The sequence below is a fragment of the Anolis sagrei genome, chromosome 11, assembly GCF_037176765.1.
Source record: "Anolis sagrei isolate rAnoSag1 chromosome 11, rAnoSag1.mat, whole genome shotgun sequence".
Classification (NCBI taxonomy): Eukaryota; Metazoa; Chordata; class Lepidosauria; order Squamata; family Dactyloidae; genus Anolis; species Anolis sagrei.
Genome location: NC_090031.1, coordinates 17,887,699 through 17,899,905, shown reverse-complemented (window position 1 = coordinate 17,899,905; position 12,207 = coordinate 17,887,699). Strand labels below are relative to the sequence as shown.

At 46.9% G+C, this 12,207-nt stretch overlaps 1 protein-coding gene across 7 annotated transcripts in view; it reads right to left on the bottom strand.

Annotated features, from left to right (window-relative positions):
• The window catches only part of NTNG2 (netrin G2), a 135,451-nt gene that overhangs the window by 111,120 nt on the left and 12,124 nt on the right, over nucleotides 1–12,207 (bottom strand). For all 7 annotated transcript variants that reach the window (XM_067471973.1, XM_067471972.1, XM_067471975.1 and 4 more), the window contains exon 2: nucleotides 9,616–10,759. In XM_067471973.1, coding sequence (XP_067328074.1) covers nucleotides 9,616–9,828 — 213 coding nt within the window. In that variant the 5' untranslated portion in view covers nucleotides 9,829–10,759. The remainder of the gene's footprint in view (nucleotides 1–9,615; nucleotides 10,760–12,207) is intronic.

Below are 12,207 nucleotides of genomic sequence, written 5' to 3'. Positions count from 1 at the left end.
CTGAAGGTGCCAACGTAAAACAAACCCCTCTGGCCATTTCCCAAGCCAAGACAATTCCCAAGCCAAAACCCTCTGGCCATTTCCCAAGCCAATACAATTCACCAAACCAATTGTTCATGTGTTTGTAACTCTGAAGCTTCCAACGTAAAACAAACTCCTCTGGCCATTTCCCAAGTGTTTTGGACTGCAACTCCCACCATTCCTAACAAACCCCTCTGGCCATTTCCCAAGCCAAGGCAATTCACCAAACCCATTGTTTGTGTGTTTGTAACTCTGAAGCTTCCAAGATAAAACAAACCCCTCTGGCCATTTCCCAAGCCAAGGCAATTCACCAAACCCTTTGTTCATGTGTTTGTAACTCTGAAGGTGCCAACGTAAAACAAACCCCTCTGGCCATTTCCCAAGCCAAGACAATTCCCAAGCCAAAACCCTCTGGCCATTTCCCAAGCCAATACAATTCACCAAACCAATTGTTCATGTGTTTGTAACTCTGAAGCTTCCAACGTAAAACAAACTCCTCTGGCCATTTCCCAAGTGTTTTGGACTGCAACTCCCACCATTCCTAACAAACCCCTCTGGCCATTTCCCAAGCTAAGGCAATTCACCAAACCCATTGTTCATGTGTTTGTAACTCTGAAGCTTCCAACGTAAAACAAACCCCTCTGGCCATTTCCCAAGCCAATACAATTCACCAAACCCATTGTTCATGTGTTTGTAACTCTGAAGGTGCCAACGTAAAACAAACCCCTCTGGCCATTTCCCAAATGCTTTGGACTGCAACTCCCATCATTCCTAACAAACCCCTCTGGGCATTTCCCAAGCCAAGGCAATTCACCAAACCCATTCTTCATGTGTTTATAACTCTGAAGCTTCCAATGTAAAACAAATCACTCTGACCATGTCCCAAGCCAATACAATTCAACAAACTCCTCTGGCCATTTCCCAAGCCAAGACAATTCACCAAACCCATTGTTCATGTGTTTGTAACTCTGAAGCTTCCAACGTAAAACAAACTCCTCTGGCCATTTCCCAAGTTTTTGGACTGAAACTCCCACCATTCCTAACAAACCCCTCTGGCCATTTCCCAAGCCAAGACAATTCACCAAACCCATTGTTTGTGTGTTTGTAACTCTGAAGCTTCCAAGGTAAAACAAACCCCTCTGGCCATTTCCCAAGCCAAGGCAATTCACCAAACCCATTGTTCATGTGTTTGTAACTCTGAAGGTGCCAACGTAAAACAAACTCCTCTGGCCATTTCCCAAGTGTTTTGGACTGCAACTCCCACCATTCCTAACAAACCCCTCTGGCCATTTCCCAAGCCAAGGCAATTCACCAAACCCATTGTTCATGTGTTTGTAACTCTGAAGGTGCCAACGTAAAACAAACTCCTCTGGCCATTTCCCAAGCCAAGGCAATTTACCAAACCCATTGTTCATGTGTTTGTAACTCTGAAGGTGCCAACGTAAAACAAACCCCTCTGGCCATTTCCCAAGCCAAGACAATTCCCAAGCCAAAACCCTCTGGCCATTTCCCAAGCCAATACAATTCACCAAACCAATTGTTCATGTGTTTGTAACTCTGAAGCTTCCAACGTAAAACAAACTCCTCTGGCCATTTCCCAAGTGTTTTGGACTGCAACTCCCACCATTCCTAACAAACCCCTCTGGCCATTTCCCAAGCCAAGGCAATTCACCAAACCCATTGTTTGTGTGTTTGTAACTCTGAAGCTTCCAAGATAAAACAAACCCCTCTGGCCATTTCCCAAGCCAAGGCAATTCACCAAACCCTTTGTTCATGTGTTTGTAACTCTGAAGGTGCCAACGTAAAACAAACCCCTCTGGCCATTTCCCAAGCCAAGACAATTCCCAAGCCAAAACCCTCTGGCCATTTCCCAAGCCAATACAATTCACCAAACCAATTGTTCATGTGTTTGTAACTCTGAAGCTTCCAACGTAAAACAAACTCCTCTGGCCATTTCCCAAGTGTTTTGGACTGCAACTCCCACCATTCCTAACAAACCCCTCTGGCCATTTCCCAAGCTAAGGCAATTCACCAAACCCATTGTTCATGTGTTTGTAACTCTGAAGCTTCCAACGTAAAACAAACCCCTCTGGCCATTTCCCGAGCCAAGGCAATCCACCAAACCCATTGTTCGTGTGTTTGTAACTGAAAGTGCCAACGTAAAACGGGAGGAGGAAGGAGAAGATGAAAGAGAAGAGGAAGAGGAAGAGGGGGAAGAAGTTGAGAAAGGGGTAGAAGAGGAGAATATGACAAAAATAAAGAGAGGAAGAGGAGAAGGAAGGAGGAAAAATGAAGAAGGAGGAGGAGAAGGAGGAAGATGACGGAGAAGGAGAAAGAGGAAAAGAGAAAGAGAAAGAAGAGGGAGGGAGGAGGAGAAGCATGAGGCGAAAAAGAAGAAGAAAGAGAAGAAGTGGAGGAAGAAGAGGAGGAAGAGGAAGAAATAGATGAGAAAAAGGTGGAAGAGGAGAAGGCAAAGAGGGAGGGAGAGGAGGAGGAAGAAGAAGAAGAAGAAGAGAAAGGGAAAGTGAGAGGGAGGAGGAGAAGCAGGAGGAAAAGAGAAAAAGAAAGAGAAGAAAAAGTGGAGGAAGAGATGAGAAAAAGGTGGAAGAGGAAAAGAAGGCAAAGAGGGAGGGAGGGAGAGGAGAAGGAAGGAGGAAAAAAGATGGAAGGAGGAAGAAGAAGGGAAAAGTGAGAGGGAGGAGGAGAAGCAGAAAGAAAAGAGAAAAAGAAAGAGAAGAAGAAGTGGAGGAAGAGATGAGAAAAAGGTGGAAGAGGAAAAGAAGGCAAAGGGAGGGAGGAAGAGGAGAAGGCAGGAGGAAAAAAGATGGAAGGAGGAAGAAGAAGAAAAAAAGAGAAAGGGAAAGAAAGGGGATGGAGGAGGAAGAAGATGGAAGAAGGAAGAGGTGAAGGAAGAGGTGGAAGAAGGAGGGAGGGAGGAAGAAAAGAGGAGGAGGGGGAAAAGAAGATGAGAAAGGGGTGGAAGAGGAGAGGATGACAAAGATGGAGGGAGGAAGAGGAGAAGAAGAGTGAGAAGAGAGGAGGAGGGTAACCGTTTGAGAGCGCCTTCTTCCTTTTGAGGGTCTCCTTTTGGCTCTCATTCTTCCCTTGATGGGACGTGAAGCCCCAGTGTCAATGCATCCATGTGTCTTCTCTATCTCTTTTCCTTCTGTGCTTCCGTTCTCCTTTTTCCCCGTCCCACCTTCTTCCGGAGAACAAAGCTTTCTTTTAATGAGCTTTTTTAATGGCTTTGGCCCCGTTTTCTGCCGGGCTTTGCTCCTTTGCTCCGGGGCAGATCCTTGAACACTGTTCCAACTGAAGCTTCCACGGGAGAGACTTGAGACCCACAGCAAGGGTCTAATTTAAGTTGCTCGCTCGCTTTTGGGTTCTTTTGTTCCTTCTCCCGTCCGAATCCCTTTGTGGCCCAGAAGAACCTTTCAGGCCGGAAGGAGAAGGAAACATGGGAGAAGATACACTGACGTCAAGAGGCTCCAGTTCGGAGACACAACGTTGTTGCCAACGACCATTAGAAAACAGTGAGGTCCATAGCATTGAAGACACTCAATTCTATACCAATTGGTCCACGAGGAAACAATGGTGTAGATATGCTGATGAGTTTCCGATCACTGGGAAGAAAGACCAGGAAAGAGACCTCTGACAGTTCTCCAGCCGTCATGGATCCCTTCCAGACCAAAAAAGACCTCGCTTCCTATCTCCAGCCTAGTCCTGTTTGACCCTCGGATGCGTCCATCCTTTTATCTCAGCTCTGGAGGGAAGAACGTACTCTGCACATGCTCAGGAGCCCATCCCTCTTTGCACCAATCCTTTATCTCAATGCACTCTGCACATGCTCAGGATCCCCCCTTTGCATCCATCCTTTATGCACCAATTGTGCCCGTACCTTGGGAAGTCTGACCTGGCCACAGTGGTCCACGCTCTTGTTACATCCCGAATAGACTACTGCAACGCACTCTACGTGGGGTTGCCCTTGAAGACTGTTCGGAAACTTCAACTGGTCCAGCAAGCGGCAGCCAGACTACTCACCGGAGCGTCATATAGGGAGCACACCACCCCCCTGCTGTGTCAGCTCCACTGGCTGCTGGTTCAGTTCCGAGCACAATTCAAGGTGCTGGTTTTGACCTAGAAAACCCTATAAGTGTATCTGTCCGAACGTATCTCCCTCTACGTCCCACCCCGGAATTTGATATCATCTGGGGAGGCCCTGCTCTCGACCCCACCCCTATCACAAGTGAGGTTGGTGGGGACAAGGAGCAGGGCCTTCTCGGTGGTGGCCCCTCACCTGTGGAACTCACTCCTGGGAGAAATTAGGGCATCAACATCCCTCCTCTCCTTCAGGAGGAAAGTAAACACGTGGTTGTGGGACCAGGCCTTTGGGCAATCTGACAACTAGATAAGGACAATCAAACGACTAGGACTGGCAGGACTGACAATGTGGAATTGGAATTTGGACTATGAGATAGCGAACGCTGACTGTCTGTGAGGAGTAATTGGGTTTGTATTGTTTTATTGGTTTTATTGGTTTTAGGGTTGTAATGCAGGAATTGTTGTTTAACTGTTCAACTGTTCAACTGTTTAATTGATGTTATTTTGTTTTACTACTGTTATGTGATGCTGGCATTGAATTGGGCCTTTGTAAGCCGCCCTGAGTCCCCTTCGGGGTTAGAAGGGCGGGGTAGAAGAAACCGAAATAAATAAATAAAATACATTTATCTCAATGCACTCTGCACATGCTCAGGAGCCCCCTGCTTTGTATCCATCCTTTGTCTCAATGCACTTTGAACATGCTCAGGAGCCCGGCCTTCTTTGTCTCAACACATTCTGCATATACTCAGGAGCCCCTCCTTTGCATTCATCCTTTGTCTCAACACACTCTGCACATGCTCAGGAGCCCCAAGGATTTGTATATCCACCCTTTATCTCAACGCACTCTTCATATACTTAGGGGCCCTTCCTCCTTTTCATCCATCCTTTATCTCAACGCACTCTGCACATGCTCAGGAGCCCCCTGCTTTGTATCCATCCTTTATCTCAATGCACTTTGCACATACTCAGGAGCCCCCTCTTCCTTTGTATCCATTCTTTATCTCAATGCACTCTGCACATGCTCAGGAGCCCCCTCTTCCTTTGTATCCATCTTTTAGCTCAATGCACTTTGCACATGCTCAGGAGCTCCTCCTCCTTTGCATGCATCCTTTATCTCGCTGCACGGAAGCCCTTCTTTTGCATCCATCCTTTATCTCAACACACTCTTTGCATCTATCCTTCGTGACAACTCACTCTGCACGTGCTCAGTATCCCTCCTCCTTTGAATCCATCCTTTATCTCAATGTACTCTGCACATGCTCAGAAGCTTCTCCTCTTTTGCATCCATCCTTTATCTCAATGTATTCTGAATATACTCAGGAGCCCACTGCTTTGCATCCATCCATTATCTCAATGCACTCTGCACATGCTCAGGAGCCCCTCCTCCTCTGCATCCATTCTTTATCTCAACGCACTCTGCACATGCTCAGGAGCCCTTCCTTGTCTGCATCCATTCTTTATCTCAATGCACTCTGCACATGCTCAGGAGCCCCTCCTCCTCTGCATCCATTCTTTATCTCAACGCACTCTGCACATGCTCAGAAGCTTCTCCTCTTTTGCATCCATCCTTTATCTCAATGTATTCTGAATATACACAGGAGCCCACTGCTTTGCATCCATCCATTATCTCAATGCACTCTGCACATGCTCAGGAGCCCCTCCTCCTCTGCATCCATTCTTTATCTCAATGCACTCTGCACATGCTCAGGAGCCCCTCCTCCTCTGCATCCATTCTTTATCTCAACGTACTCTGCACATGCTCAGAAGCTTCTCCTCTTTTGCATCCATCCTTTATCTCAATGTATTCTGAATATACTCAGGAGCACACTGCTTTGCATCCATCCTTTATTTCAATGCACTCTGCACATGTTCAGGAGCCCCCTGCTTTGTATCCATCCTTTATCTCAATGCACTTTGCACATGCTCAGGAGCTCCTCCTCCTTTGTATCCATCCTTTATCTTAATGCACTCTGCACATGCTCAGTATCCCCCCTCCTTTGCATCCATCCTTTATCTCAACGTACTCTGCACATGCTCAGAAGCTTCTCCTCTTTTGCATCCATCCTTTATGAACATACTCAGGAGCACACTGCTTTGCATCCATCCTTTATCTCAATGCACTCTGCACATGCTCAGGAGCCCCTCCTCCTCTGCATCCATTCTTTATCTCAATGCACTCTGCACAAGCTCAGGAGCCCCTCCTCCTCTGCATCCATGCTTTATCTCAACGTACTCTGCACATGCTCAGAAGCTTCTCCTCTTTTGCATCCATCCTTTATCTCAATGTATTCTGAATATACTCAGGAGCCCACTGCTTTGCATCCATCCTTTATCTCAATGCACTCTGCACAAGCTCAGGAGCCCCTCCTCATCTGCATCCATTCTTTATCTCAACGCACTCTGCACACGCTCAGGAGCCCTCCTCCTTTACCTCCCTTGAATCCCAATGCCGACCTCTTTCTCTTATCCTCCTCCTCCTCCCCTCGGCCCATAATTATGCCCAATAACTGTCAGGCCCCTTCAGCTCTTCAACAAAGCGATGGAAGTGATTTTTCCAACAGATGTTCTTTTTGAAAGAAGAGAAGCCAGTGGCAGGGAGGGAGAGAGAGCAAAGAGGAAAGGCAAGAAAAGGGGGGACACCCGTCTGTGTCCCTTCATGCAGCTCCCCCTCCATCCATTATTCAGCAAGACCGAGCCAGAGATAATGAGAAGCTCAAGCCGACCTTTAGGTTTCTCTGGGCCTTTTCTACCTTTTGATCCGGAGGCCATCGCCGTTCCCTTTCTGGCTTGTTATGCAAGGCAGCGCTCTTTTTTTTTTTTACCATTTTAATTTTTTGCAGAGAGGGAATGAAACCAAGCCTTCCCTCTTCTGGACTACAGATCCCATAATCCCCCAGCAAAAAGGGAGTCTTCCCCATCCCGTATGCATCTAGCATGCTTTGCGCACAGTGACATTCTCCTACACCACTCTATAGCGACTTGAATAAGTCTGAAGATGACAATGTGAAACAAACCCCTCTGGCCATTTCCCAAGCCAAGGCAATTAACCAAACCCATTGTTGATGTGTTTGCATGCAGAGAGAGGGGATTTCCTGCCGGCCCAGATAAATTCAAACCTGTTTATTTACCTATATCTGGCATGGGCAAACTTGGACCTTCCTTCCAAGTGTTTTGGACTTCAACTCCCACAATTCCTAAGAGCTTCAGGCCCCCTTTTCCCCCCCCTCAGTTGCTTAAGCATTATATCTACCTATCTATTGGGACATGAAAGTAGGTCTCTCTTAGGTCTAGCTTATCTATCGATCTATTGAGACATGAAGGTAGGCCTCTCTTAGGTCTATCACTCCATCATCTAGTTTATCTATCTATCAAGACATGAAAGTAGGCCTCTTTTAGGTCTATCACTCTATTATCCAGCTATCTATTGGGACATGAAGGTAGGCCTCTCTTAGGTCTATCACTCCATCATCTAGTTTATCTATCTATCGAGACATGAAAGTAGGCCTCTCTTAGGTCTATCACTCCATCATCTAGCTTATCTATTGAGACATGAAAGTAGGCCTCTCTTAGGTCTATCACTCTATTATCTAGCTTATCTAGCTATCTATTAGGACATGAAGGTAGGCCTCTCTTAGGTCTATCACTTCATCATCTAGCTTATCTATCTATCTATTGGGACATGAAAGTAGGCCTCTCTTAGGTCTATCACTCCATCATCTAGCTCAGTGTTTCTCAACCTGGGGGTCGGGACCCCTGGGGGGGTCGCCAGGGGGTGTCAAAGGGGTCACCAAAGACCATCAAAAACAGTATTTTCTGTTGATCATGGGGGTTCTGTGTGGGAAGTTTGGTCAAATTGTATCATTGGTGGGCTTCAGAATGCTCTCGGATTGCAGGTGAACTATAAATTCCAGCAACTATAACTCCCAAATGTCAAGGTCTATTTTCCCCAAACTCCACCAGTGTTCACATTTGGGCATATTGAGTATTCGTGCCAAGTTTGGTCCAGATACATCATTGTTTGAGTTCACAGTGCTCTCTGGATGTAGGTGAACTACAGCTCCCAAACTCAAGGTCAATGCCCACCAAACCCTTCCAGCATTTTCTGTTGGTCACAAGAGTTCTGTGTGCCAAGTCTGGTTCAATTGCATCATTGGTGGAGTTCAGAATGTTCTTTGAATTTAAATGAACTATAAATCCCAGCAACTGCAACTCCCAAATGACAAAATAACCCCCCCCCCCACCAGTATTCAAATTTGGGCGTATTGAGTATTTGTGCCAAATTTGGTCCAGTGAATGAAAATACATCCTGCATATCAAATATTTACATTATGATTCATAACATTAGCAAAATTACAGTTATGGAGCCGCAACAAAAATAATGTTGTGGTTGGGGGTCACCACAACATGAGGAACTGCATTAAGGGGTCACAGCATTAGGAAGGTTGAGAACCACTTATCTAGCTTATCTATCTATCTATTGAGACATGAAAGTAGGCCTCTTTTAGGTCTATCACTCTATTATCTAGCTTATCTAGCTATCGGGACATGAAGGTAGGCCTCAGGTCTATCACTCTATCACCTAGCCTAAGCAACTGAGGGGGGAAAGGAAAGGGCCTGAGGCTGTTAGAAATTGTGGGTCCAAAATACCTGGAGGGTCCAAATTGGCCCATGCTTGTACTATGAGTTTGTCATCCACGTATTGGAGGATGTTGTCCTCGTACTGAAGAATTGTGGGAGTTGAACTCCAAAACACCTGGAGGGCTCAAGTTGGTCCATGCCTGTGCTATGAGTATGTCATCCACATACTGAAGGAAAATAAGGAAGGGGGTGTAAGAGGAGAAGACAACAAAGATGGAAAGAGGAAGAAGAGGAGGAATTAGAAGAAGGAAGGAAGAAGACAAAGGAGGAAGGAAGAGGAAGGAAGAAGAGAAGGAGGAGGAAAATAAGGAAGGGTGTGTAAGAGGAGAAGACAACAAAGATGGAAAGAGGAAGAAGAGGAGGAATTAGAAGAAGGAAGGAAGAAGACAAAGGAGGAAGGAAGAGGAAGAGAAGAAGGAGGAAAATAAGGAAGGGGGTGTAAGAGGAGAAGACAACAAAGATGGAAAGAGGAAGAAGAGGAGGAATTAGAAGAAGGAAGGAAGAAGACTAAGGAGGAAGGAAGAGGAAGGAAGAAGAGAAGGAGGAGGAAAATAAGGAAGGGTGTGTAAGAGGAGAAGACAACAAAGATGGAAAGAGGAAGAAGAGGAGGAATTAGAAGAAGGAAGGAAGAAGACAAAGGAGGAAGGAAGAGGAAGGAAGAAAAGAAGGAAGAAGATGAGGAACGGGTGGAAGAGAAGAAGACGACAAAGATGGAGCAAGGAAGAGGTGGAAGCGGAGGAAGAATTAGAAGGGGCGAGAACCCTTTGAGAGTTCCTCCTTCCTTTTGGGAGACATAAGCCTCCGGAGTGACTGCACTGAAGGTGAGGGCCAGCCCCAGCCCCCTTGTCTACTCACATGGGTGCAGAACCTCTCCGGAGGATTCCCGCAGGTAATGCCAGGAGGCTGGACACGGACGGTGGCGTAGTCCTTCAGGGGCCCGGCCCGGGGCTGGCAGGCATAGAACTCCCAGGTGGGGCCCTCGTCGGTGGTGACCCAGGACTTGCAGACGTCGTACTGCCCCACCACCAGCGGGAGGCAGTGCAGCAGGAAGGCCGCCTGGTGCAGCATGGCCGGTGGCGCAGGGACAGGTGGCGGAGGCAGCAGCAGGAGCGAGGGCTCTGGGTCCGTGGGGCAGGGCCTCCCTCTCCTGGCTCAGGGTAGGCGCTCCGCATCAGCATGGACGCTCCCTCCGCACCCACGATCCCAACGGGGAAGCCTTCCTTCCAAGGGTTTGGTCGGTTGGTCAGACACCTCGCCGGGCCCAGATCAGGAGTGCACAGCAGCGTCCCTCAACTTCATTTTCCTCTCTTTTGGGTACAATCTTCCAAGTCGGAAAAGGGGAAGGAAAAAATACCAAGAGGCGACTCTCGGCCGTCAATCGATCGAGGGATCAAGTTCTGTTTCTGGGGTGAAATGTGATCCTTGGAGGGAAGGAAACCAGCAGAGATGCTGCACAATCGGCGATCTCCGCAACCTTTGGGGGACCTTCTTAAAGTGCTTCCGAGCAGCAAAATCTCAATAACGTTGTTCACCAAAAATAAAAGCAGTCTATTTGCATTGTATAGAACTCACGAAAAGTGGTATAGTCGCCTTATATGGGACTCACTAAAAAGGAGTATATTCGCATTATACAGAACTCACAGAAAAATTAGTATAGTCACTTTACCTGGAACGCAAGAAGAACAGTAGGATATTCGCCTTATATGGAACTCGTATATTTGCATCATATAGAGCTCTAAAAGTGTCTTAAGCAAACCTTTGGGAGAAGTGTTTCATTGGGGAAAAATGACAACGAAGTCGAAGGAAGCAGTCCTCGTCATTATAGCTCTTGCTTTTAAAAATAGATGCCTGGATTTATCCTTAACGGCGCCGGTCTTCCTTGGCGGGGAAAAGGGAGGCCACATGGAGATGGTGTTTTGTGTTGAAAAGTATCCAAACTTTTCTCTTTCTTTCCTGAGGTCTTCGAGATATGGAGAGGATAATCTTTCACCAACGGCACCTGCAACGAGTTGGTGTTGAATAGAAAGAAATAAGTATTAAGAAGACGAAATGGCCGAGATTTAGATCAAAACGAAAAAGCAACAACAAAGTTCAGAGAAAGCGGGTAAGTCTGAAAATGTCAATGTAAAGCAAGCCCCTCTGGCCATTTCCCAAGCCAAGGCAATTAACGAAACCCATTGTACACGTGTTTGTATGCAGAGAGAGGGGATTTCCTGCCAGTCCAGATAAATCCAAACCCATTTATCTATCTAGATCAGGCATGGGCAAACTTGGGCCCTCACTCCAGGTGTTTTAGACTTCAACTCCCACCATTCCTAACAGCTTCAGGCCCCTTCCTTTTCCCCTGCTACAGCTTAAGCGGCTGAGGGGGGAAAGGAAAGGGATTGGGGCTGTTAGGAATTGTGGGACTTGAAGTCCAAAACACTTGGAGGGCCCAAGTTGGCGCTATGAGCATGTGGTCCATGTATTGAAAGATGTTGCCCATGTACTGAAGAAATTGTGAGAGTTGAAGTTCAAAACACCTGGAGGGCCCAAGTTGGCCCATGCCTATGCTACGAGTATGTTGTCCACATACTGAAGGAATTGCACAGGCATGGTGTTTTGGACCCATGCCTGTGCTATGAGCATGTCGTCCACGTACTGAAGGAATTGTGGGAATTGAACTCCAAAACACCTGGAGGGCCCAAGTTGGCCCATGCCTGTGCTATGAGCATGTCATCCACGTACTGAAGGATGTTGTCCATGTACTAAAGGAATTGTGGGAGTTGGAGTCCAAAACACCAAGAGGGCCCAAGCTGGCCCATGTCTGTGCTATAAGCATATTGTCCATGTACAGAAGGAATTGTGAGAGTTGAACTTCAAAACACCTGGAGGGCCCAAGTTGGCCCATGTTTGTGCTTTGAGTATGTTGTCCATGTATTGAAGGATGTTGTCCACGTACTGAAGGAATTGTGAGAGTTGAACTCCAAAACACTTGGAGGGCCCAAGTTGACCCATGCCTGTGCAGAGAATGTAATCCACATACTGAAGGATGTTGTCCATGTACTAAAGGAATTGTGGAAGTTGGAGTCCAAAACACTAGGATGGCCCAATTTGGCCCATGCCTGTGCTATGAGTATGTCATCCACATACTGAAAGGATTGTGGGAGTTGAACTCCAAAACAACAGGAAGGCCCAAGTTGGCCCATGCCTGTGCTATGCGCCTGTCGTCTATGTACTGAAGGATATTGTCCATGTACAGAAGGAATTGTGAGAGTTGAACTTCAAAACACCTGGAGGGCCCAAGTTGGCCCATGTTTATGCTATAAGTATGTTGTCCACGTACTGAAGGAATTGTGGGAGTTGAACGCCAAAACACATGGAGGGCCCAAGTTGGCCCATGCCTATTCTATAAGCATATCGTCCATGTACTGAAGGAATTGTGAGAGTTGAACTCCAAAACACCAG